Source organism: Scomber japonicus, chromosome 11, assembly GCF_027409825.1.
Source record: "Scomber japonicus isolate fScoJap1 chromosome 11, fScoJap1.pri, whole genome shotgun sequence".
NCBI classification, from domain to species: domain Eukaryota; kingdom Metazoa; phylum Chordata; class Actinopteri; order Scombriformes; family Scombridae; genus Scomber; species Scomber japonicus.
Window position 1 is genome coordinate 32,217,331 of NC_070588.1, and position 26,386 is coordinate 32,243,716.

The window sequence follows — 26,386 nt, forward strand, 5'->3', positions numbered from 1 at the left end:
GACATTTTGTTTGTCAGTGAAAGGTTGTTACATGATGTACAGCATTAGATGATTTTGACACTGTTGTCTCAGACCAGATTAAGATTCATTTTGTGACTTTACATTTATTTTCAGTGAACTAAGCCTTTTTTCCTCTGCAGTGATTCTGTAGCTGGACAGTCACCATGAGACAAGCTATGGAGGACGGTGAGAAGCACAGACACACACAGACACACACCTGTATGAGCTTCCATTTGAGCCTTATATGCCTAACATTTTCTAACATTAATTTACCCCTAACAAAAAGCTAATTGAATTCTAGTCTTAAACCCTGAACTCAAGTCTAAATCCTGACCCAAGCTTAATTTGAATTTAATCTTGTCTAAAGCCTAATTCGGATGGTATTAGTCCCTCTGTCTCTGTGGGGTCAGACCTCCTGAGTCATATTAATCCCGTCTGGCTCAAACATGTCTGTTTTTCACCTTCTGCTCTGGAGAAACATCCAGCCTCAAACATCTGCTGTGATATTACTATAGACTCCTGTTGACCAGTGTTACACATTGTATTTTGTAATGTTGACGCTTAAGTGTATGATTTCTTTCACTTTTTGGAGGCAGTGGTCATCATTGGATAAAGTCTGTAGCCTTTATCTGAGTGTCCCGGCTGTCATGCTGTTTATCTGTGAAAAACAATCTTCTCACAGCACAGTTTGATGCCACTTATCTTTGTGTTGGCAGAGGGCAGAAAATGCAGTGTTGGGCCAGTGACCTGCTATTTTCCTGCTGTGCACAGAGGTTATTTCCTAAACTTTGGTATCTTGATGAGTCACTGTGTACCATAGTAGGAAGGGAGGTGCAGTAGAGGGTATGGTGTAGTGCACTGCAATTTTGGTGCCAATAATGAGAGCAGGTCGACAGATCAATGTCCTTGTTGTTATGCCCCATCTAGGGGTGTCTGAAACACAACATGAATAATCAGCACAAAGCAAACTCACTATAACAAAAGTTGATTTATTTACAATCCAATCCACCCATCAGTGAGCAGCGGCCAATCAAGCTGTCCACCAATCGTCCTCCTGTTATCACACAAATTAGCTAAACATATTAACAGCGGACAAAATAATATATAAACAGAAATTACTACCACAGTCATAACATTGTGTTCCATAATATGTGTCACTTTTGTTGGTGAGAGCTCACTTAGTCACTTAAAGTTTCTTTTTTTCTACTATCATTCATTACTGGAGTGCGCTGTGACACTTGATGGCAATCTGTGCTGTGAAAGTAGGGCCCTAAAAGTCCAGCCAAAGACAGCCATACAAGCAGGCTGTGAAGCTATAATGCTTGTACAAATTACAAATCCACATGACCTTAGCATGGTATCTACTGTATGGTTATGGTTATAGCAGGTAAACTATAGATATGGTGTATTATGAAGATTTGGCAACTAAAACACTTTGTGTCCCAACATGGATTTGCAATCATTGATGGAAAATGCTGCATTAGCCATAAATCATGAGTTGCAGAGTTGTCCAATATATACTTACCTTGGGGTACTGGGCTGCCTGTCATAAACTGAAGTGGACACAAGGACATTATGGTTCATCCTCCAGGGACCAAATTTCATGGTAATATAAAACATAATATTTTTCAGAACAAAGTTCTGGAACTGATCAATAAGCCAACATTGTCATCCAAAATATATATAAAAATGTTTCTTGTGCTCTCAAACTGAACATCTTCATTTATATCTATATTTTTTCTTGTGCTTTTCCTGCAGGTATCAGTGAGGTGCTTTCTAGTGTGGTAAAGGATGTTGGAGAAGCTGTCAGCAGAAATGTTAGTGGTGCTGAGGTTCTGCATGAACTATTGAGAGCACCGTGGCTGCACGCCCTGCTGAAGGTACAAACTGATCCAACATGTGTGTGCTAAAACACACCTTGTAAACAGTTATTAAAAGGTATTTGTGCATTTATTATGACATCAACAGGTGGATGAGAGCTGGGAATGTGTTATATTATCATCATACAGGACTCTTGTATGTACGGAGATTAGCTGAGACCATCTCTTTCATAAACACTGTAACAAAATGGGAGAAATTTCTATTTCTACAATAACTTTTTCCCTTTGAAAATTAGCATTTAAAAGATTTAAGAATAATCTCCATACAGAGACACTGCCATTTCATTAATACTACATGGCAATGTTAGCCAGGTTCAGGGACATAGCTTTGTTTAGTTAAGTGCCAGGGGTCAATGGTCCCTGAAACAAAGTGAAAGGCATCTATTGTTTTTGTTGACATTCTTAGTCGCTCTTGCATTTTTGAGGGGCTTGGAATGCTTGAAATCTGCAGAACCAGCGAAAATGGAAAAGTTCTGTAGTGCCCACAAAGGCAGGGCATGATGGGATAACATTTGGTGGGATTATTGCTCTCATCATTCATGTTCAAACTAGTAAATGTTTTAAACAGTACTTCAATTGGGCTTGGGTGAGGCACATCAGCTGTAATGCACCCCCTAATTACTTTATACATTTTTTAAGGGAGGGTTGAAAACTCGAACTTTGCACTTGGGCTTGCATGTGGCAAAATGACCTTGACATTTTCAAAGACAAAACACTCCCCCACCCCTGTACATTTGATGTATATGTATGAAAACTGTTTAGAAACTTTAGAAAAAAGTCTCTTGGAGCCATACCTTAAGTCCAACAAGGAGTCAGCTATTTTGCACTACTATCTACTGTGCAGCCACCCAATGATATCATTTCCTGTTTTCTCTCTCCAGATTTATGAGTGCCTGCTGCAGTTCCAGAGACTATCGCCTAGCCCCTTTCTGCCTTATGCCTCAAGACTCTTACATGAGGTTTATACACACACATTACAAAACTGACTCTGTCACTAATCAATAACATTAGACTTACTGAAGAAAATGGTTGCTGTGATCTGTTGTGTGTGTAACTTAAGTCCTAAAAAATGTGCTTTGCTTATAGTTTATTCAGTTGGATGTTTGGTCTTCACTGTACACAATACATTCACATTTATCTGCACATGTGATGTAACATTTATTCATCTGTGCTCACCTTAAATATGACATGCTATTGTGCCTCAAGTTTGAGCTTCTTTGCACTTTGCAGTTTGAGGCTCACCAGGTCAAAGGGTTTGCTGATGTGCTGTCTCTAGTTTTTCTTAGTAACAAGCTTTAGCATTAAAAATGTGTGTTATTGACTGTCTATCTGTTTGTCCTTCTCTCAGATCATGACCATTATGCAGAAGGTCCACTGTCCCTCTGCTGAAGCTAGAGAGCTTTACAGCCTCCTCAGCTCACCACACATCCAGGTCTGTATGTCATTTATTAATATTGGTGCACATCCAAAGCCTGTGTGTAAGCCAGAGAAACAGAATGGAGAAGGGCAGGTCTTGCAGCTCATATTTGATGCTCTATAATAACACCTAGACCTGTCACTGTGTCTCTTAGGCTCTCCTGTCATCCCATGACAGTGTAGCCCTTTTAGACTATGGACCTGTTTTACCCCCTCTGCCTGATGAGATGCCTGAGGATGAGGAGGCCATGAGGATTGTGTGTCTGGTGAAGAACAACCAGCCACTGGTGAGAAAGAGGCATTTTTCATTCTCAATTTAGTTTGCTTTTCTACTGTACGGTTCAGTTTCATGCAGTTGTGAAGTGTATTTGGCTATTTTCAAATCTGTCAGTGCAGTATTCACTATTACCTCTAAAATAAGTAGTAGTAGTTTGGTGATCTATAGTCAAAGTCTTATGAAGCTTAAGGTCTTTATTGCTCTTGACTTAAAGCTTTGGTGACTTAAACTGAGTAGTGACTCTGGTGGTTATAGAAGCCGTACAATAAATGTCCAAAAAGCTCACGTTATTTATTTAATGTGTAATACCGTTGTTTAGAATTGCTGTGGTCACTTTGGGCTCCTATGTTTTAAATTCATGGTCAATATTTATAGATTGATATGTTATTGTCATTGCACATAAGATACAATGAAACATATGTCTCACATGTGACTGGAGATAAATAAATTAATATATTATTACCTTATTACAGCAGCTAGGTTATAATGGTAAAATATTCCCATACAAATTGTTGTATCTCGATATTGAAGCCAAATATCTTGATATCAATATACGATATGACTGATTTCACATTTGTTTGAAATTTGAAGTGTAACAACAGTGGAAATTAAGTATTCTTAACCATAAGAGCATAACAATACTAAATGTATATTACAGTGCAGTTACTCAACAAAATAAAATCACAACAAAGCAATAACTGTCTTAAGCTGCATTGAAATAAAATTCAATGCAGCTTCAATAACATTTTCTGCAACCTCTTCTTTGCAACAATGCATACAATAAAATATTTTGAATGTAACCACAGTGAAATTAAAATAAATACACTTAAAAAAATAGATACGATAACGATATATTGTTCAGCCCTACTTTGAATGTCATTAGTCACGTGGTACATATTTGACACAAACTCTGACACAACATGATGAAACTGTGCTTCACTGGAGTGAAACAAGCTCTGGTATCATCTGTATATCATTACTTATAGCTAGCTGAAATGTTGTTAACAAATGTATCTTCTATGTCACATACTGTTGATACTGAACGCATCTGTAGAAGTTCACTGACAAAGTATTTCATTTGTCATCTGTTGTTGTCAGGCCTGGACTGGGACAAAAATTCGGCCCTGGACTTTTTGGTCCAGACCGGCCCACTACAGTCCATGCTCAGATACTGTGCCAACTCACGTTGATGTACATTTAAACACACAAGCCCTTAATAACAGTAGTATACTGAACAATATCCCTTACATTCTGGAGACTTGAATAGGCTTGAATTAGTTTTAACTGTATAATGTGAAACTGTTGAACAAGCAATAAACCATAAACACTGACTGAAAAAAATATGTAAAGCATCATAGACTACATATATGTTATGGTGTTAGATCAATGTCCTTCATGAACATATTAGACTATAGGCACAAAGAAAGGTGCATGTTGACACTTACAACACTAACTCTGGTGACCTGATTTGAAGGAAGTCATTATAGGTAGAAATGATCAAAAATTGTGAAAGTAGCAGATCTACATGCTCAAACCACATAACATTGCAACATGTGAGTTGAGTGGTAAGCTTGCAGATTTGTAATTATGTGGCATCCTTTGATGAAAATAGTGGTTAATAAAAGCAACTAATCAATTCATCAGGATAGTATGTGAATATGATTGTTTTCCAGTACTTTAGATAACTAGATTTAGGCCTAGTTGTGACACACCACACTATGCAGAGTTTGCTATTTATTATGTTAAGTAAAGTTCATAGACAGTTAGTAACCGTTCTGAACATTTAATGAGTGTTTATCCACACCATGCTGGCAGGATCACACATGCTTAAAACTCTATCATCACTTCCACATGGTGGAGAGTCTTCCTCAACCTGCTCCTGCCCCTTCTTTCCACTCTTTGTGTTAAGCTTAGCTAACCAGACACTGGCAAACCATAATTAGTACCATAAAGCAAATTTTAACCCTGTTTAAACCATTAAAAATATGTAGTTTCTTATCTTTCATTTGCCAAGAATGGAGAAGATCGTAGAAGAAGTGTTGGAGATGGAGTACAAATGATTCGTAGTCGGTGGAGCAGCCTGCGTCGTCTCACATTGGAGCGCCTCATTCCTACAAGGAGGGCATGGTCAAGGGAGGAACTTAGAGCAACTGAAAGTGAAGCCTTGCCCCTTTCAGGACGTGGCTTGTCCCACCCCTGTCTTCCCTGCTATGAGTCAACAGGAAACTGCTGTTTGCGTCCGCAAACAACAGAGCTTTGGAAGAAAGACTTCAACCAATCAGCCCCCTCTGTCTTAAGTTCCACTCCTTGCCCTGGTAAGAGGAGGAAGAGAAAGAGATGGTTAATTAATGTAATCATTTTCCATTCATTCATTATTTGAGCCCTTCAGTCACACAAGAAGCAATACTGAATAAGTAACTAAACAGTTCATTCATTCATTCATCCATCCATGCATATCTGCATTTGCCAATTCCTTTGACCAAAAGTCCATCTTTTCATTCATCCAGTATTTTGACAACCAGTTCCTTCATCAGTTCATCCACTGTGTCATCAAGTCAAAAACTGTGTCTGTGTTGCTTCACTGTTGTCATCAGTTTTTCATCCTGACATCATTTAGCTTATTTCTTTTAGTTTTTCCTGCATGGCTGTTCATTTCAATGATGTGTATTTCCTTTTTTCTTCTGGCTCTGAATATACAAACTTTCTGTCTTTTCTGCTTCTACCTCCTTATATTGAGGTTCATTTTCAGAGAAATCCAAACACTGTGTGGGACAAGGTGATTCTGTCGAGGAGAACAATGACTATGCCTGCCCTCCTCCTCCAGTCCTAGCTTATAGTCTCAGCCTTTCTAACTCCCCTGTCCTTTACAAAAAGGGGGCTACAGGTGGACACTCGAGGAACATCCCTACACCTGGCAGAACCCCCACTTGTCCCGGCATGTACCCTCTTAGAGCCCACACAGCACCTTCTAGTCCTGCAACTCAGCATTCCACTCGGCAGGTGGGAGTTAGCACTCTGCCTACTTCTGGCAGACAGCATGGGGATCAGACAGGACCTCATAAGAGACGCCAAGAAGAGTATCCAAATTGTCCCTCGATGCTCCACTACTCTACCTCTTCATTTCACAATGGATGCCAGAACCAACCAAAACAGTCCCAAAATGAGCAGTGGCAGCAACTGAAACACCATCAGCATCATCCGCCTCCTGAGCTTACCAAGCAGTGTAGCGTGGAAGAGCTTAGGTCCACTGTTCAGACGCTGGCCAGCAGTATTGAGCATGGCACTCATGACGTACGCCACCTCAGTCAGAAGATGGTAGCGGCCACAGAAATGATAACTGACAGCGTGGAAGAGAATGCCCAGGCCCTCAATCTGCTGGCTGAAGTGGTCGACAAGTTACAAGGGCTCATTGTGGCCAGCAAACACCCTGAACCATCACCCCCACGTGGGCCAAGACAGTACCCTCCTCCTCCACCTCCTCCAAGGGTCTCGTCAATCTCTTCAAAAGTAGTCTGCAAACCTCCCACACCTTACCCACGTCACCTCTCGTCGTCCTCTTCTTCTTGCTCCTCCTCTTCGTCCACGTCTGTCAGTTCCTGTACAGACAGCTTTGGAATGTCTAAAAGTCTGAAAGGATTGAATGGAGGGTCCAGAAAGGCCTCTGGTGCCACCCAGATGGCAGGTTGCAGTGGTAGTAATGGGCAGATGAGACTCAACAATGGGACAGTTTCTAGAGCTCCTTTGGAAGTCCAACAAGACTGTAACAAAACAGGCTGCTTGACAAACAAGAAGAAAAAGAATAAGTAGACTGTCGGCTCTGTCATTGCAAATAGACTGAAACTGACTAAAATATCTCTAGTTCATAGTCTTTTATCAGTCTATGAAGATTGTGAGAACATTATTCACAAACAGGAAACCAACTATTAATTTAAAGTACAAAATCATATTTTTAACCTTTATGAGGTAAGCAGACATGAATTCAACTAACACTTTCAAGAGTGTTTTGTCATCAGTGGATCTGTCACTGGAAGGGGAAAGAAAATTAAACATTTATAAAGGTAAAGCAAACTTGTGTTCTCTCCATCCACATTTCCCATTTCATCCAGCTATCCCTACAAGTATGACCATTTCTCACTTTTTTCATCGACTATTTTTTAAATATGCAAAATTTATGCAAATTTATGAGAAAAAAAAACTTGTTGTGGAAGAACTGTAATGCGCAAATTTGTGACTTTATAATGTCAGACAACATCCAAGTTTTTTTCTCTTAAATTTACAATTTTAATCTCAGAAATTCTGCATTTTCTTGAAAATATTACCACGCCTCCTTCAGGTCAGTTTTTTTTTTACCTATATAGTATGGCCCTAATACACCATCGCAAAAAAACCCTATTATGTGATGCATTATTTACACACTCTATCATGTGATACATTAATTATTGAATGTGTTGCCATGACATCAACAGACATTCTGGTGCACTTGATGTGTTTCCATTAGTTTAGTTTCTTCTCACACAGAACAAATTAAAGTGAACCAAAATGCAATGTTCAAATTGATGAGTACACCTTGGGCATGATTTATCAAAAGTACTAAATTGTGTGTGCAGTGCAACAGATGTCACATTTAGTTAGCGTGTGTTTTTCAGGTGATCTACTAAGAATAACCAACAGGTGCAGACAGCAGTATTTAAATGAGGGTTTTGTGTTTTAATGGAGAGTTTGGACGAGCAGTAAGCTGCAAGCATGAAATGAAATGTGATCTCATGGAATTAGAGTTATATTGAGTTACAGCAAAAAAATATTACCAGAAAAATCACTATATGGGAGAATATTAGTGACAAAGTCAATGCTGTTAAAACCAAAAATATTCCACTCCAAAAATATAACACAGGTGGACAAACTCTGTTCTCTGCATATTGTGTCATTGTGTCTCTGTCTCCTCGTCTCCATAGTAACAGCAGGTTAATACCTGTCCTTCAAAGGTTTTATTAATAGAAACAGTTACCATAAGTAAAATCACCTTCAGGTTTGGTAAATCACAATGCTTGTGCTAAATAACATATTAACATTTTCTCCTCCCTGTATTTTACACACTGGGGTTAAAACGCCTCATATTACATATTCATTATGGCAGACATACTAAATGAACAGCATGTATTATCTTACACAGTTGAAATACACAAACCTCAGTGCACGTGTTAGTAGATCAGCTTTTACTTTTCTTTTTACAGGTGATGTCAAGTTTGCACACGTTTTACACACACAGACCTTTACTAAATCAATCCCCCTGTGATTGGGTCTGATTGAACAAACCACTCCAAATGTGTTTTAGTAAAGTGGTTTTGGTCCACACAGGAGTATGAGATCAGTGTTCAGATCATCAGAAACAATTCACACCACGGAGGAAAACAAACTAGAGTACAATTTAACCAGACAAGACAAGACGTTTGAAAACGCTCTTAGTTCAGTTATTGCTGTCATTCTGTTTATCTTTTCATGTCATTAGTGAAGACCACATAAAAGCAACTAGTATTTTATTGATTGATTTATTTGTTCTTTGATTTAATTGGTGGCCAGTAGTGACCAAGTCTGAGACTAACCATAAACCAAAGTCTGGTTTTCTATCTGTTAAAATGAACAGCGTTACATTGACCCCATCTTATCCTCCATCACTGCCCTTTCATTTCCCCTCTATCTATACAAATGTATATAAAACCTGGTAGTTACTGCTACTGTTGCTTTTTCAGGGGGCAACTATAAGAAGGGAAGAGGAGACAGGAGATATTTACATTGCCAGGGTGATTCATGGAGGACTGGCTGACCGCAGCGGTGAGACTGACTTGTATAACACTGTGTGTTTCTGTGTGCATATGTTCACCAGATATGTTCACAGAAAACACATAATAGAAACTGTAATACCACAGATCCAAAACATGCTTTATACATGGTCAAAATGTGCAGTACCAGTGATATTTGTGTTTCTGTGTGTTTATGCATATGTGTCCCAGGACTTCTCCACCCTGGTGATTTGTTAGTAGAGGTGAATGGAAACCCGGTGGTGGGTCTGGAGCCAGAACAGGTCATCCAGATACTGGTAAGGCATCAAGTAGGAGGATGTTTAAAAGGGGAAGAGATTATATATGAAATTTCTAGCTATGACAAATACACACTTTTTGCACAAAATAATTAATAAGTTTTAATAAGTTTAAACTTATTAAACTTTAATAAGTTTACTTTTTTTATTTTTTTTTAAATCAGAACAGCTCTTTGGGTTGTGAAATGTTGGTGTGATCTCAAATTATGTGTTGACTAAAGGTGTCTTTACTTGTAATGTACATTTTAATATTAAAATAATTGACCAATTACTTGTTATTTGTTTGTTTTTCACCCTGTCAGATCAATTCCCAGGGCACTATCCTGTTTAAAGTCATTCCAAATGCAGCTCAGACCAGCAGCACTCAGAAGCCGGTAAGAAATATCCAATTATCCAGTTTAGGAGATACTGACATATAGAGACTGCTCTTATCTCATTAAAAGTACTGTATACATTGATGGACAAACTTTGATTTAAAAGATAAGTCTTTCATGACAACACAAAAATGCCAAATATGGGAATAATTCAACATTTTGGGAAATACACTTTCTTGTGTAAAGTATTTAATACTAAATAGTTTACTCTCTCTCTCTCTCTCTCTCTCTCTCTCTCTCTCTCTCTCTCTCTCTCTCTCTCTCTCTCTGAACTTTACTGTCAGGTTTACATGAGGACGATGGTAGACTACTGCCCCCTGCAGGACTCCTCTATCCCCTGTCCTGATGCAGGAATGACATTCAGCAAAGGAGACCTGCTGGAGGTGGTTGACCAGTCAGATGCACAGTGGTGGCAGGCCAGGAAGCTGTACTGTCCAGTGTCCTATGCTGGTCTGATTCCTTCTGCTGGCATGCTGAAGAGGTAACACCTGACACAACCTGAATATGACTGTAAAATCAGCATTTAGCTGTTACAGTTATTTTACATGGTGCCTGTGGTAACCCAGTAAACCCTGAGATGTTGTATAACCATTGTTTAAGCGATTAAGAAAACGGATCAAATATACATTAAAAACGGCCTACATAACTTTATTTTAAATCGTCACATATTGGACAACATATTCGCTGATACATATATCTGTGATAGGTCAATATCGGCCGATAATATCAGCTTACCAATATATCGGTCAGGCTCTAGTTCTTACCATAATCTGTGAGACTATATACAGTACAGCGCCTATAAAAAATATTCACCCCCTTGGATGTTTTCTACTTGTATTGCTTTTGTCAAGTGAATCATGGTCTATATAATAAAATATATAATAAAAAAAATAATTTACAAAACAACCCACTTAAATGTCAAAGTGAAAACAGATTTCTACAAAGTAATGCAAATTAATAAAAAAATATATAATGTAAAATAAGTGATTGCATAAATATTTACCACCTTCAAGTCAGTATCTAGTAGATGCACCTTTGGCCAATCACAGCACTGAGTTTGTGTGGATAGATCTCAGTCAGGTCTGCACATCTGGACACTGCAATTTTACTCCATTGTTCTTTGAAAAACTCCTCAAACTCTGTCAGGTTGCATGGGGATCAGGCGTGAGCAGCCTTTTTCAAGTCCTGTCACAAATTCTCCATTGGATTGAGGTCTGGCTCTGTCTTGGCTACTCTTGAACATTCACCTTGTTGTCTTCAAACCATTTCTGTGTAGCTTTCACTGTATGCTTCAGGTCATTGTTGCTGGAACATAAATCTTATCTCATGCCAGTTTTCTTGCAGACTGAATCAGATTGTCCTCCAGGATTTCTCTATATTTTGCTGTATTCATTTTACCTTCTACCTTTACAAGCCTTCCAGGGCCTGCAGCTGTGAAGATTCCCCACAACATGATGTTGCCACCACCATGCTTCATGGTGGGGATTGTGTGTTTGTGGTGATGTGTAGTGTTTGCTGTCTGCCAAACAAAGCATCTAGTCTGATGGTCAAAAAGCTCCATTTTGGTCTCACCAGACCAAAGAACCTTCTTCCAGTAGGAGTGGAGTCTCCCACATGACTTTGGGTGAACTCTGATCAAGATTTAATATTTTTTACATTATATATTTAATTAATTAACATAACTTTGTAGAAATCTGTTTTCACTTTGACATTAAATCATTTTTGTAAATTCTGTAAAAAAAAAATGTATTGACCATGATTCGATTTATTAATGTAAACAGTGAGCATTCTGCAGCTATAGGTCTACATTAACAACTTTATATGCTCTTTCTAAAATGGTGATATCTAGTCTGAATGGGTATCTGTTACACATCTTAACAATGCTTCACTTTCAAGATAATCCTAATAATACATTATGTAAGTGAGTATATGCAGTCATTTTTACAGAAACAGAGTCAATACATGTAACAGTATTTTATTAAACAAAACAAAAGCTTCTTGTAGACAATCTCACAATTTTAATTCTCTCTTTATTTTATCAGATGTTCTTTGCTCCGGGGATAATGCCAGTAAACCTATCCTAGTGCTATCTCCAGGATAAGGGTCTAAATCACTAAACTCTTCATGTACAGTAAATTTATAGAACATGCACACTAACTATAAAAGTAAATCTACTCAAAAGCTTTATGTTGGCACTGTTTATCTCTTGTTTCTGTTTCATTTCAAACCCATCAAATGCAACTCTCCCTATAATGACATATATTCTATGTGGAGAGGACAACCATGTATGATGTCTGATTTCAACAAATGCAAGAGTCAATTAAATGCTTCTGTATAAAAATAAAGAGCTAAACGTGCATAGATGTGTTACATGGTGACAGTAAAGTTGCTCTGTATAAATAAGCCACTGATTAGTATTGTAAGTGAAAATGATGGTACAAAAATGTATACAGCATTAGTCATAATAAAAGAGGGATGATTTGGAAACTTCTAGTGTTTCTGGTTCTTCACTTGTGTAAAAACTATGGTAAGAACCACAGTCGATTTTAGGGGGTCCCTTAATGGTCTAGTAATGATTTGCCTAACCTAACTGGACCGGTATATTAACTCAGACTGGGTTCAGTTAGGCTATGAACAGAATATAGTAACTTTACATATTTATACAGTGTGTAGTTGTGTACTTACTCGAGTCCCAAAAACTCTTCATCAGAGCTGCTACTGTGTGCAACTCGTGTCTGAAATACTTCTGATCAACACACACATTTTCCCATACAGCATACAGCATTAACGGGTCATCAATAGTCTATGTATTTTCATTAGCTGCCACACAGCTAGAGCATGCAGTGTGTACTTGACACCACTGTTTACAGAACGTTATAGTTCATAAATGTTATCATTCTTAGTGTGGACGGTCTTTTACATACCTGTGATCATATCCAGATCCAACCTCTCTGCATTTTACTGCTGTGTAGGACACACTGGTGTATAACACACACCTCACTGTTAAATGGAAGAATATTGCTTTTAAGGTGGATCTTATACATCGGTTCTTATGGTATTCTATGTTATTTCTCTCTCTCTCTCTCTCTCTCTCTCTCTCTCTCTCTCTCTCTCTCTCGCTCTCTGCAGCAAACAGAGGGAACAGTGGTGGTGTCAGCCTTTACAGGTTCATACCTGCATCAGACCATGTAAGAACTCATTATTCTCACTAACTTAAATCATCACTTTGTATATACATCACTGTTCACCTCAATCACTACAGTCAAGTGACAGGAGCAATATCTCCTCATCCATCCTTTCTTTTTTTTACTTTTTTTTCCTTACCTTTGGATAGAGCCAGACTAGTTGTTTTTCAACTAGTTTCCAACCTATATGCTAAGCTAAGCTAACTGCTGGAGCTTCATATACGTTGTACAGATGAGAGTGGTATTGATCTTTGCATCTAACTCTCATCAAGAAACTAAATGTCATTTTGTGTCAGTGTGATCTTAATCTGTGTCTGGTATTTTCCAGCTCTTTCTTAAGCTCTACTTTAGATTGTGAACTTGAGTGGAAAACAACAGGAATCACTTTTAACAAGCGTTTCTTTTCTCTCTGTTAACCATGCTGGCCTCAGTGACCATGGCTGATAACGGTGAGTGTGATTTACAACAGAGTCATACACAGACACACTTTACTCATTACATCTACTGTGGAAGTTTTTATTTAAACATTCTATTCAGTAGTTTATGGTCTTTTCTATAAGATTGAGATGATGCTCTGAAACATCTTGAATAATTAAGACTGATGGTAGTTTGAAAATACTGGGAGGGGGTTTTAGACAGTCCAGGTTATACCACACATATGACAACAAGTCTCCTCTTATAGGACCGTTTATTTACCAAAACCTGTCAATCAATCAATCAGTCAATCAATAAATCTTTCTTTATATAGCTCCAAATCACAACAAAAGTCATCTCAAGGCACTTTAGATATAGAGCAAGTCTAGACCATAGACCATTCTTTAATTTAATTAAAAGAGACCCAACATTCCCACATGAGCAAGCATGCAAGCTCTAAGTGGGCAGCCATCTGTCTCGACCGGCTGGGGTTGAGGGAGAGGGGGGGAGGGGGGGGGGGGGGGGTAGATACAGATACATTGAACGACTGATTTCTTATTTCTGTAATCTAAGGTGGGAATCTTTGGGAATCTCACAATTCAATTCCAGTTACTGGTGTCATGATTCGATTTAGAACTGATTTGTTGCTATTTTTAGACTCTTACTTTAGTTACCTGTGTACCAAACCATTCACTTGTGTCCTCTTTTCACTGCTATATGAAACATGGTAGTATAGGTAACAGAAAAGAGCAGATAAACATGTGAGAGTGCAAATCTTGTTTTTCCATCTGATAATGGAATAGAATATTCATAAGTATGTTTTAAACACTTTAAATCTACATAAGGAGCAGGTCTTGTCATTGCCAGACACCATATGTTCCCCTGCATGCTTGGAAGGGGAGAGCAATCTGCAAAATCTTACACACCAGCACCAAGCCATGGCAGCAAATCAACCCTACCATCATCCACCTTCACTGGCTCTCTGTCAAGTCAAACAAAATCCTTCTCCTCACTTACAAATCCACCCATGCCCTTGCCCCCCTGTACTTATCTAACCTCCTCCATCCCTGTAATCCCTTGCCAAGGCTAAGGTCCTCACGTACTGGACAGCTCTCCATCCCCCACACCAGCCTGAAAAACATTTGGGGACAGATCCCTCTTTGTGGCAGCCCACACCCTCTGGAACTCTCTTAGCAAAAAATATGTAACACTAATTGTTCAACGAGGTCTTTGGCCTCCAATAATGCTCATCCTTTTATTATTTCTCAGTTTTTGTTTTATATTTTTTATGTATGCCCACTACGTAAAGTGTCCTTGGGTCTCTTTTGATTATTAGTTTTTTTTATTATTATCATTACACTTCCTTTCTGTCATTAAATGCAAAATGTGCTCAAACACCTGCCTTTTTTCAAGTGAACTACAAAATAACTGTAGTTTGTGTGCACTGTTGTACTGTATCCTCAGTTCCTACAGCAACATTATGGACATTATTACAAAAAAGGATGTTTGGCATTTGTGAATCAATTTAGACTCATAGAAGATGAGATTCTCAATTCATAAGTGAGTCCATTTTTACATCCACCTCTACTGTAATCATTTCTTTCTGTCCAGGCCATCAAGAGATCCTTTCTTAAAGTAATCAAAACATTAGTGATGGGGGACAGAAAGAGAACAGGATTTTGTCCCTCATCTCTCACATTGAAATTGCTGTAGTATAAGTAAGATGTCATTGTGGCCAGTATGGAAAGGAGGAACAATCACAGCAGCAGACCTTGCAGACAATATATACATATATTCACCTGCTATTATTGTTAATGAAATGATAAACAGATTACTGGTGCTATTAGACTACAGTAGATATTTCATGTACTTTCTAATATACCACTGGATCAGTGGGGCAGAGAAACTCGTATGCTGTATGATGTGTATATACAAGCTTCAACTAAAATAGTGTCTTTTCCTCTGTTCCAGAGGACGACCTGACACAAGCTGCTGGCAAACACACCATAGCAGGTAAAATATGTCAGACACAATAATGAATATATGATACAATTATATAGACTTAAATGTATCATCCACCAGTGGGAGTGACTGTTGTCTGTCTTCTTTCCCCAGATCATGAAGACATTTATTTTGGTGGGTAAGTTTGTTCAGACATATGTTAATGTCTGATAAGTTCAACACACAGATAAAAAATATACTGAAGTTACTGTTGAACTGTTTTTCATTCTTTGTGCTGTTGTTAGATTCTGTATCAAAAAAGTAATGGAAATTGATTTTCTCTGAATTGTTTTATGTTTATACATGAGGTTGATCTGCTTAAGAGGTTGTGAATAACATCACTATGTGTGACACTTCTGAAAAACAGGAATTTACAGCAGAATAGTTTGAAAGTTTACTTAACTCAAAGCCAGGTTTACGTGATCAGCCAGGCAGACAAGTAGCAGGCAGGAAGAAAACAGGACTGAGTGCTGGACCAATAAGACTGCGTAGCACATTAGATGATCGAGCAGATGACTGGGAATGTAGTCCTGTGTGTGGGAACAAGTGTGTTGATGAGTGGGAATGTTAGGTGATGAACTGCAGGGCAGGTGGAATTCATTATCTGAATGTTAACCATCGACAGTTTAATATGACTGATTTTTTATGGACACAGAGACATTAGGTGGAATCTGACACCCTTTCACTTTTTTGTGTACGTGGCCTTTTTGCAGATGCCACCCATCTCAGTATAGAAAAGGTGTTTCTATTAACTATCAGCTTTTGTGCTTAATTAAAAGCTGTGTTTAACTAAACCAAGTCTTCTAACGTGTAAAGTGAAAGTAATCCTGAAGAGAGAGTGAAGTTTTTTAATGTCTCCTTCCTACAGATAAGAGTGACTCTGATGTTACTGATGGAATCTACCTGGGTAAGATACTTTTCATTGGTTTGTTTGTTAGTTACTATAGTTTGTATTCTCTCAGTCTTTAGCCCTTTTTAGAGTGGATACATTTCTCTTTGGGAGGTCGGATCATTTTAACATTCCTTACACTGGTCCGTCATTTTTTGAAGGACAATATCAACAACACTGGTAGATGTCTTCTATCATATGGGATTCACGCCAAATGATTGCAGCAATACTTTCCTTGGCTAGCAGCAACAATATCAACACTTTTAATCTACAGTGTGTAGCTCAATGGCAAGCACATACTGCCCCACCTCCATCACTATAGTTGTATGGGTCAGATTCAGAGTTCAAGCATTGTTGAGTCAACCCTGTTCTCAGTTGGGTTTTAATACATTTAATCCATTGTTTGTCAAAATGATTTCAGTATCAAACTGCTTCCCTCTGTGTTGTGGAACATTTTCCCCCATTGGTTTGTAGAGGATGAACTAAAGCCATACAGTGACTGTAACATGTCAAAGACAATTCCAACCTCTGGGCTGCATCTGTGGTGTTGACTCCATTTCAATTCAGGGAGTGAGCTGTGCAGGGTACACAATGTAAAAAGGGATTTTTAGACATATTAGTGGTGTGACTGACCTCTGGACTCATTTTAACAGCTCCAACCTAAGCTGTCAACCATGAAAACAATGCATTCTGTCAAACTATCACTCATATGGCTTACAATTGGCTCAAACACAGCTTTTCCTTTCTTGTTGACAAATCTGAAAACTAAAATAAGTTGATGGACGTAGGACAGGTGTGGGGTTGAGTTGTTAATGACAATCAAGACACATCTCCTCTGCTTTTCTGACATGAATAAGTGACCAATGTTCTTCACTCTCCTCAGCTGGTTTCCGTCGAAGTTTCCGACTGTGGAGGAGGACATCTTATAGGAGGAGACGACAGTCCTGCACCTCCTGTTCTCCAAGTAGCAGTGCTCTGTCCACACCGTATGAGGAGGTGACTTTGTATCAGCGCCCCCCACAGGAGAACCACCGCCTCATCATCCTGGTCGGTGAGTTAGGCTGTTTTTATAATTACCACCCATAACCTACTGTTGCATGGAAACAGTTGTATAACACCTTCAAAGCACAGGCGAGCAGTGCTGACAGCAGGAAGCTCATCGCCCAGGAGGTCCTTTGTAGCCATCAGGATTTACAGTAACAGTATCTATCTATCTATCTATCTATCTATCTATCTATCTATCTATCTATCTATGACTGTGAAGGAGTCAAGTCTGGTGAAAATAAAATAGTGATATCACTGAGTTGAAGGCTTGACAAAAAGCGAATAAGTTAGACTTGAGTTTTTCAAAATATTTTTTCATGTGCCAAATCATTTGAGTAATCTAGGTTTGGGCTCTGTAAAAATGAATGCATTGTCTATTCACTGATTTTTTTTTCCCATTTCCAGTTATAAAAGTATTCCAATACTAAAAACAAGGCATGGATCAGCCTCCTGGCACCAGAAGGTGTAAAATGTGTTTTTTTGTCTATAAGAAAAAAGGAAAAATGTGCTCTTAAGGTTAGGGTTAGGGTTGGGTTAGCCAATGTGCTTTATTAAACCTAAAGAGCAACTTGCTGGTTGGCAACCCGAGTAAATAATGTGTGAAGGAATGTTAAATGTTAAATCTGTCTGCCTTTTTCTTGTACAACTAATAAAATCACACATTAACTTCTTAAATAATCATTTTTGTGAAACATTATGTGTCCTTGAGCAAGATATTTTACACCTAGTTGCTTGGCACCCTCTGTGGTAGCTCCTGTCATCAGTGTTTTGAGTGGTACTTTTTAAGCATTCTATTATATAATTTAGACTGCTGGGGTTGTAGGGTACTATAGATAAATACAATTGTCTGCATACTAGCTATGAAATCTTGTTTACATGTACTTTGTTGTTCTCAAAAGGATTTCTCATCTGTTCTACTCACCAGGTGCTTCAGGAGTTGGAGTTAATGAACTGAGGAAGAGACTCATCAAACTGAACCCCTCGACCTTCCAGGGACCCCTACCTCGTATGTGTCCTCCACAAATTTAACACATTAGCGTCAGGTGTTTCCACATATGTTCAAATCAGTTTGGTTTTAGACATTGTATGACCCCTAATGATAGAATGAAATCTATGAATGAGGTAAGTACAGACATTGATATGCACAAAAAGAGAAAATGAATCAGAACAGCATCTGAGCTACATGGCCAAATTGTGTCTCCTACATGGCTGAATTATTACAATGTACAAAATGAAAGTGATTGTAACACACAATCTTCATTTACAAACTTGTGAAACGTAAAAACTTACAGATATGGTCTTCTGCGGCTTCAATACCAAAATAAAATCTTCCCACAGCTCAACAGACAAAGAAAAAGGTCCATGCCATGTGCTCTCCTTCTCTCAAAACCGAAAGTGAAACTTAACTAAATAGGAGTTAAGACTGCATTTACTCTTGCTTCCACAGGGGCCAGTGTAGCATTAGACAACTTGGCATTCAGAGGCCATGACAACACAATTTGAGGCTTAAAGACCGTGTAAAGTGAATTCAGACAGTTTTTTCTAAACACATTAAATAGGTCATAAATGTATTTCTAAAAAAGGTGTAAAAAGCATTTCAACCATTTATATTTGAATTGTGGAGCTAGGCTTCACAAACTGTGTTTCAACATTTCTGTGTTCAGGATTTAGTGGGCGGGTCTGAAAATGATTAGCATAAACCCGCCCTGCTGCTGTAGAGGTATAAATATATTCAGCACACTACTACTACTACAGTCTACAGTTAGCCAGTTAGCTGAGTTAGCCGCCAGTTTAACCGCCGAGCTAGCAGCTGAGCTAGCGGCAGAAAGATCTCGGACGTAGCGTCCATGTCTCTGGTACAGGTGGTGACTTTGATTGACAGGTGACACTTGGTTTCAGCGAACTCGGCGGGCACTTCCACAGCATTTGGGAGCAGAGAAAGAGGCTGATTTTTACACAACTTTGAAGCCTAATTTCATATATTTGGTGATTTTTTTAATCATTGAAATTTGGCAGGGTGGTTAACAACCAGTGTTGGGCACGTTACTTTTAAAAAGTAATTAGTTATAGTTACAGTTACTTCTTCCAAAAAGTAACTGAGTTAGTAACTGAATTACTCCATTATAAAAGTAACTAGTTACCAGAGAAAGTAACTAAAGCGTTACTTTAAAAAATAATAATTAAAAAAAAAAAGTATATATGTCTGTGTTTTTGGCCACAAGTTTTGTAGTCGCGTGTGCTGTTGAGAGATGCTTCATTAGGTTAGAGTTGCTTGCAAAGGATGCTCTGATACATAATGTACATTTCACATGTATGTTCCTGCCTTTTACTTCAAGGAGATTAAAGTAGTGTCTGTACTTCCTGTTTAAAAACACAACCTTTTCCTCCGAGCTTGCCATTGCTGCAGCTTCTGCTAGTTTGTGTGTGTGAGGCTGCTGTGTGCATGTGTGTGTGCATGTGTAAACACTGTCTCTGATTGGCATGAAATCTTACTCTGCCTTAACCAATCATCATCACGGTTGTCCCGCCCCTCCCTTCTCCGTTCCCCTCTCCAAAAAAAAAAGCAAAAAAAAGGCTTTGCAGCTTTTGTGACTGAGAGCAAAGTTGGATGAGAACAGGTTCACTGAGTAGATTAGCTTCAGTTTGTAACGTGCCTCATTTAATTAAGTAACGTAACGGCGTTGTAACGATGGAAATAGTAATTAGTTACATTACCCGTTACTGAAAAAAGTAACGCTGTTAGTAACACCGTTTATTTAAACAGCGTTATTCCCATCACTGTTAACAACACACTTTTCTGTGGTATGTCAAACTCAGAACACATATTTATTCTAACTTTATACTGACTTTAAGTGCTCTCTGTAGTTTTCTGTGTGCTGAAATGTGGAGAAGAGCCTGAAACACTGGAAATTGCTCCATTCACTCAATCAGACACATGAAAGGGCTAATTGTACTCAGCTGAAAAAACCTTTATGGGTGTGTTTGCATTGGCTTATCATTAGCAAAAATACAGCACAATTCTTGGTGCCAGAAGTGGGTGTTATATAATCTTTGTAGGTTTGGCCCATACTGTGGATTTCAAAGCTGACTTGAGACCGGGTGGATCATAATCTTGAGCTCCAGATAAATAATAAATGTACTGAAAAACACCCAACAAGTGAATACATTTATAAAGATTACAGCTGTTTTAATGTGCTGTTTATATATTGCTATGTCTGGACTTTAAATAATTCCCTGTTTTGATTGGCTGTCAGACACTACTCGTCCAATCAGAGAAGGAGAGCAAACAGGAAGAGAGTACCATTTTGTCACCAAGGAGCTGTTTGAGTACATGGTCTGTAACCACAGGTAGGCTGATTTTTCATTTTTACTACTAACATCATGACTCTTCATTCTTTACATTGAAAACAGCTTATTTTTCTTGTGTGTGTGTGTGTGTGTGTGTGTGTGTGTGTGTGTGTGTGTGTGTGTGTGTCTGTGTGTGTGTGTGTGTGTGTCTGTGTGTGTCTGTGTGTGTCTGTGTGTGTGTGTGTGTGTGTGTGTGTGTGTGTGCGTGTGTGCGTGCGTGTGTGTGTGTGCGTGTGTGTGCGTGTGCGTACGTGTGTGTGTGTGTTCAGGTTTGTTGAGTATGGGGAGCATAAGGGTCATCTGTATGGAACCAGCACTGATGCCATTGATGAAGTGCTGAAACGAGGAAGGATGTGCATCATCGATGTCGAACCACATGTGAGTTTCAATAAGAAGCCAGTCACTGCTGACTCTCTCAACAATTGTAACATCGTACTTGTTTTCAATGCTTACATTGGACATATGATGTGCTGTCCTACTCATTATTACCTATATAAGAATATAAACAATGCAGCACGCGTCTAAATTCAACACTCATTTTTCTATGTGTGTCAGTGAATCAGTGTGTCATTGTCAAGGCTGTTGCTGGCCTATGACACTGCAGCTCTTAACAGTTAGCTGTTATGATGAAGAGAGAGTCAGTCTTCTCCAAAGAGCTCCAGGAGGCTTACTCATTCCTTCCTTCATAAAGTACCCAAAAACAAAAATACTGCCTTCTGCACACACTGAGAGTAAATTTTCTCTCAGGCACATTGTGAATTCTGATATAAAAGATCGTATTAAAAAGGTCAAATATAAAGCAGTGGTTTCCCTGAGAGCTGAGAGCTCCAGAAAAGCAACTTAGAAACTAAAAAGAAAGACTGCAGAGGGTTTGATACATACACTTTGCTGTTTATTAGTAATCACATATATGTTTTGCTTCATTGTCAGTGCATCCAGTCACTGCGGGCGAGGAAGCTGAAGCCCTATGTGATCTTCATCAAAGCTCCCAGCCCAGACAGACTGAGGCAGACTCGGAAAGATGCCCTTATCATCACCAACTACACCATCAGCAGAGCATTCACAGTAAGAGCACTGCCCTCCACAGATCTAAATCTTTCATTTGACCAGTTTTCTCTCTTGAGATCACACATATTTAGAGAATACATGCAGTTAATACACAAGTATGATTAGTATTATTTAGTGCAATACACAGATTTAGATTTAGATAGTGGCAACATGGGCAGCCGCCCAGGGTGGCATCTTGCCTGTTGTGGCACGGGGCTCACACAACAGAAGAAGAAATGAACCGATGGGTTTTCTAGCGCTCATTTGCATGTCACATCAATGATATAATGTCACAATGAGGGTCAGTTAACCTTGTTGCCGTGGGCGCCGTCGGTATAGTTTGTGAACTAGCAGCATCTTTAATTTTAAACACAACAGGAAGTTTTCAAATAAGACATTTTTATTGGGGGTTAGGGTTAGGGTTTTGTGTTTGGATTTAACTGAAAAGAAGAAACGTTGGTTCCAATTAAATAGATTAGTCTGCCTGTAAAGAAAATATATTTGTATAAGGAGGGAGGAAAGGAAAGGAGAGTAGAAGGTTCATAGGATTCAAGATGGCGCCGTTGTGTGTGGCTGGCCGTCTACCTCTGCTACCTTTTCTGTATATTGTCCTGTTTTTATTGTTTTTATCTCACAAAGTGTCATCACTACGATGTATGATCGCCTGAGTCTCTTAAAAATCCGTGATTCTCTAGACATACTACCCATCCAGGACTTTAATGATCAGACAAAGCCACCGCCACCTGTTCTGGCGTTTGTACCCTCTCACTTATTGCGCTTACCTGGTCGGCTGCCTCGAAACAGCCGTCGCAGAAGACGAGGAAAGAGAGTTGGAGTAATATGCCGACTGAAAGCCCACCTGGCTTCGTCCTCCACTTACAATGCTCGTCATCCGCTGTTTGGTCTCTCCAGTGTTTGCGCCAACTACGACATCCGAGGCTCCTTGGATTACTCCTACCGGTGGCTGCTGCCGACTGTACCGGAGGCCGGGTATCCACCTCCCTGCCGCCGACCGGTGAGAATCCGCAGATGGGGCCGCGCGCTGGAGAATCTCCGTCCGGTTAACCGGGCCTCCCAACAGACGGATCAGTGTTTAGTTCACATGGCTCTGATCAACACCAGATCTGTTGCAAATAAGACTTTTATCCTAAACGACTTTTTTACTTCGTACAACTTGGATTTCCTCCTGTTGACTGAAACCTGGCTGAAACCAGGTGAAAACAGCGCGTTCTCTGAGCTCCTCCCACCCAGCTGTTCTTTCTTCAGCTCCCCACGAGTGTCGGGGCGAGGGGGGGGGCTTGCTGCTGTGTTCAATGACAATTTTAAATGTCGGCTTCTTCCCACAGGTACATACTCCTCGTTTGAACTGCAATTGTTTGCAGTGGAGTTTGCAAGTCCTGTGTTGTGTGCTGTTGTCTATCGCCCTCCGAAATATAATATGGACTTTATTCATGAGTTCTCTGAGTTTCTGGCTGACATTCTCCCAAAATATGACAAGCTCCTGATCTGTGGGGATTTTAATGTTCATGTTTGCTGCCCATCTGACCAATTTGCTACTGACTTCAAAAGCCTGTTGGCAACTTTTAATTTGAGTCAATCTGTGGATAAACCAACACACCATCTTGGGCACACATTGGACCTTGTTATTTCTTTCGGGCTCTCAGTTTCCCTTAAAGAGATTTCTGAGACTGTCATCTCAGATCATCTCCCTATCATTTTTGAAGTGATAGTCCCCCAACCAGTTAGCAAGCCCCTTGCTCCATCCCGTCAGCGGCGTATCATCAGTCCCTCCACGGCCAATGAATTTATTGCTGCTTTCGATGATTCACAGTTTTTTCCCTTGAGCGGCTTTGCTTCCCCTCTCTGTCCTGATCAATTTCTTTCCTCCTTCCACTCCACCTGTACTGGGATTCTGGACTCTATTGCCCCTCTTAGGCAAAAATCTGCCAAGCCAAGAGCCGACCCCTGGTTGAACGACACCACCCGCGCCATCAGGCGACGTTGCAGGCAGGCGGAACGCAGATGGAAGAAGGACAAACTGCATGTGTCTCTGGAGATCTTAAGGGACTGTCTCACTGATTATCAGAGAGCCGTACGTGAAGCAAAATCTCAGTACCTCTCTAATATTATTTCTAGCAGCAGTCATTGTCCCAAGGTGTTATTCGATACAATTAACGCTGTTGTTAACCCATGCACTTCTGCTGTGACTGATGTATCAATAGCCACTTGTGAGAATTTTCTTCATTATTTTATTGACAAAGTGGATTCTGTCAGAAAAGACACCAGTAAGAGAGTTACTTTGAGTTCAAATAAGCCTGTTGCCCCAGCTCATTTTGCTGTGTTGTGATGATGTGATCAGTTTGAGCTGGTTTCTCTCTCTTCTCTCTGTGATGTAATGAAATCTCTGAAACCTACTAATTGCCCATTGGATATCGTCCCTGCCAAACTGTTGAAAATGGTTTTTAATACTGTGGGGCCCAGTCTCCTGGCTTTTATTAACTCCTGCCTTAGATTAGGAACTGTCCCAGCTGCCTTTAAACATGCTGTGGTCAGGCCCCTTCTTAAAAAGCCTAATCTTGACCCCTCAGTGTTATCAAATTTTAGACCTGTTTCCAATCTGCCCTTTCTTTCTAAGGTTTTAGAAAAAGTTGTTTTTATACAATTACAGTCCTTTCTTGAGGATAACTCTGTTCTTGAGAAGTTCCAATCTGGGTTTAGGTCTCGTCACAGCACCGAGTCTGCACTGTTAAAGGTGCACAACGATATCGCTTTGTCCGTGGATGCCAAGTGCCCTGTTGTCTTAGTGCTGCTTGATCTCACAGCAGCTTTCGACACGGTGGACCATGCAGTTCTCCTTTGGTCTTAGCAATTATGTTGGCATTCACAGCACTGCATTGAAGTGGTTTGCGTCTTATCTGTCCAATAGAACCTTCTCCGTTATGGTTGGTGACCTGTCCTCTTCCAGTGCTCCTCTCTCCTGTGGAGTCCCACAAGGATCTATACTTGGCCCTATCCTCTTCTCATTGTACATGCTACCACTTGGGTCAATTATAGCCAGGCACAACCTCTCTTTCCACTGTTATGCAGACGATTTACAAATCTATCTGCCAGTGAAGCCAAATAGTAACAGTGCACAATGTTCTTTGCTTGACTGTATTGCTGATATTAAGCAGTGGTTGGCCCAAAATTTTCTTCACTTAAATGAGGATAAAACTGAATGCATTGTGTTTGGGGATACTGTGACGGCTGGCTTTGGCACCTTGTCTTCAAAGTTCAGTTCAACTGTCAGAAATTTGGGAGTGACCTTCGACAGTTATCTAAGGTTTGACAAACAAATTAACAATGTTGTCAGGACTAGCTTCTTCCAGTTGCGCCTCCTGGCCAAAGTTAAAATGTTTTTAAGCCGTCACGACCTTGAGATAGCCATCCATGCCCTAATAAGTTCCAGGTTAGATTATTGCAATGCACTTTATGTCGGCGTCTCCCAGTCTTCCCTCAGTCGCCTCCAACTTGTGCAAAATGCTGCTGCCCGTCTTTTAACTAACACTAACAGACGTGTGCACATCACTCCTATTCTTAACTCCCTACATTGGCTTCCTGTCTTTTATAGAATTGATTTTAAACTTTTAATGTTTGTTTTTAAAGCTCTTAACGGCCTCGCCCCACCGTATTTATCTGAGCTTTTAACTGTCCGTAATCCTGGTAGAGCTCTGAGGTCAACAAACCAACTCTTGCTGGAACGGCCCAGGTCAAAGTATAAGCATTGGGAGTAACCGAGCCTTTTCTGTCGCTGCCCCCCCAGGCTCTGGAATAAGCTCCCCGTCGAGATGCGTACTATTACTGACCTGGGCCTCTTCAAGTCCAGGCTAAAAACGCACTTTTTTAGGATGGCTTTTAACACCTAGTAGTATGACACTTTCATTTTATTTTATTTTATTTTATTTTATCTTATTCTATCTTATTCGATTTTGTTGTATTTTATTGCTTTCACTGTTATTTTATTGATTTTATTGTTTTTAATTGTTTTTATTTTTCTCTTTATTTATTTATTTATTACCTGCTGTAAAGCACTTTGGTACACCGCAAGGACTGTTTATAAAGGGCTGTATAAATAAACTACATTTACAAACTACATTTGTACTTTGTACCCTATAGCAGTTCACAAAGTTAAAAAAAAAACAAGACAATACATTTTTGGGGGGAATTTCAATACTTAACTTGTCTCCTTCTGCAGGAAGATGACTTTGTGGAGCTGGAGGAGGCGTCCAAGCTGATGGAGGCCAAATACAAACAGTTTTTTGACAGTGTGCTAGTGAATGATGACCCGCAGGATGCCTGCATGCAGCTCTGCTCCATCATGCAGCAAGCACAGGACGAACCACAATGGATACCTGTCAGCTGGAACCGAATGGAGTAG

General features: G+C 39.6%; 1 protein-coding gene across 1 annotated transcript; it reads left to right on the plus strand.

Moving 5' to 3' along the window:
• The first annotated feature begins 164 nt into the window (after positions 1 to 164).
• Positions 165 to 26,386, plus strand: LOC128367706 (MAGUK p55 subfamily member 4-like). Its single transcript, XM_053328317.1, has 17 exons — positions 165 to 186; positions 1,759 to 1,880; positions 2,762 to 2,839; positions 3,229 to 3,312; positions 3,452 to 3,583; positions 9,321 to 9,402; positions 9,582 to 9,667; positions 9,970 to 10,041; positions 10,326 to 10,522; positions 13,171 to 13,241; positions 16,510 to 16,548; positions 17,414 to 17,581; positions 18,500 to 18,580; positions 20,829 to 20,922; positions 21,192 to 21,300; positions 21,853 to 21,987; positions 26,204 to 26,386. The coding sequence occupies exons 1-17, from the start codon at positions 165 to 167 to the stop codon at positions 26,384 to 26,386; spliced, it is 1,755 nt and encodes a 584-aa protein (XP_053184292.1).

Excerpts from the sequence above, each read along its gene's own strand:
- LOC128367706 (XM_053328317.1), top strand. The coding sequence starts at position 165 with ATGAGACAAGCTATGGAGGACG. Across the intron at positions 2,840-3,228 it reads CCTCAAGACTCTTACATGAG|ATCATGACCATTATGCAGAA; the intron begins GTTTATACACAC and ends TCCTTCTCTCAG. Across the intron at positions 9,403-9,581 it reads AGGACTGGCTGACCGCAGCG|GACTTCTCCACCCTGGTGAT; the intron begins GTGAGACTGACT and ends TATGTGTCCCAG.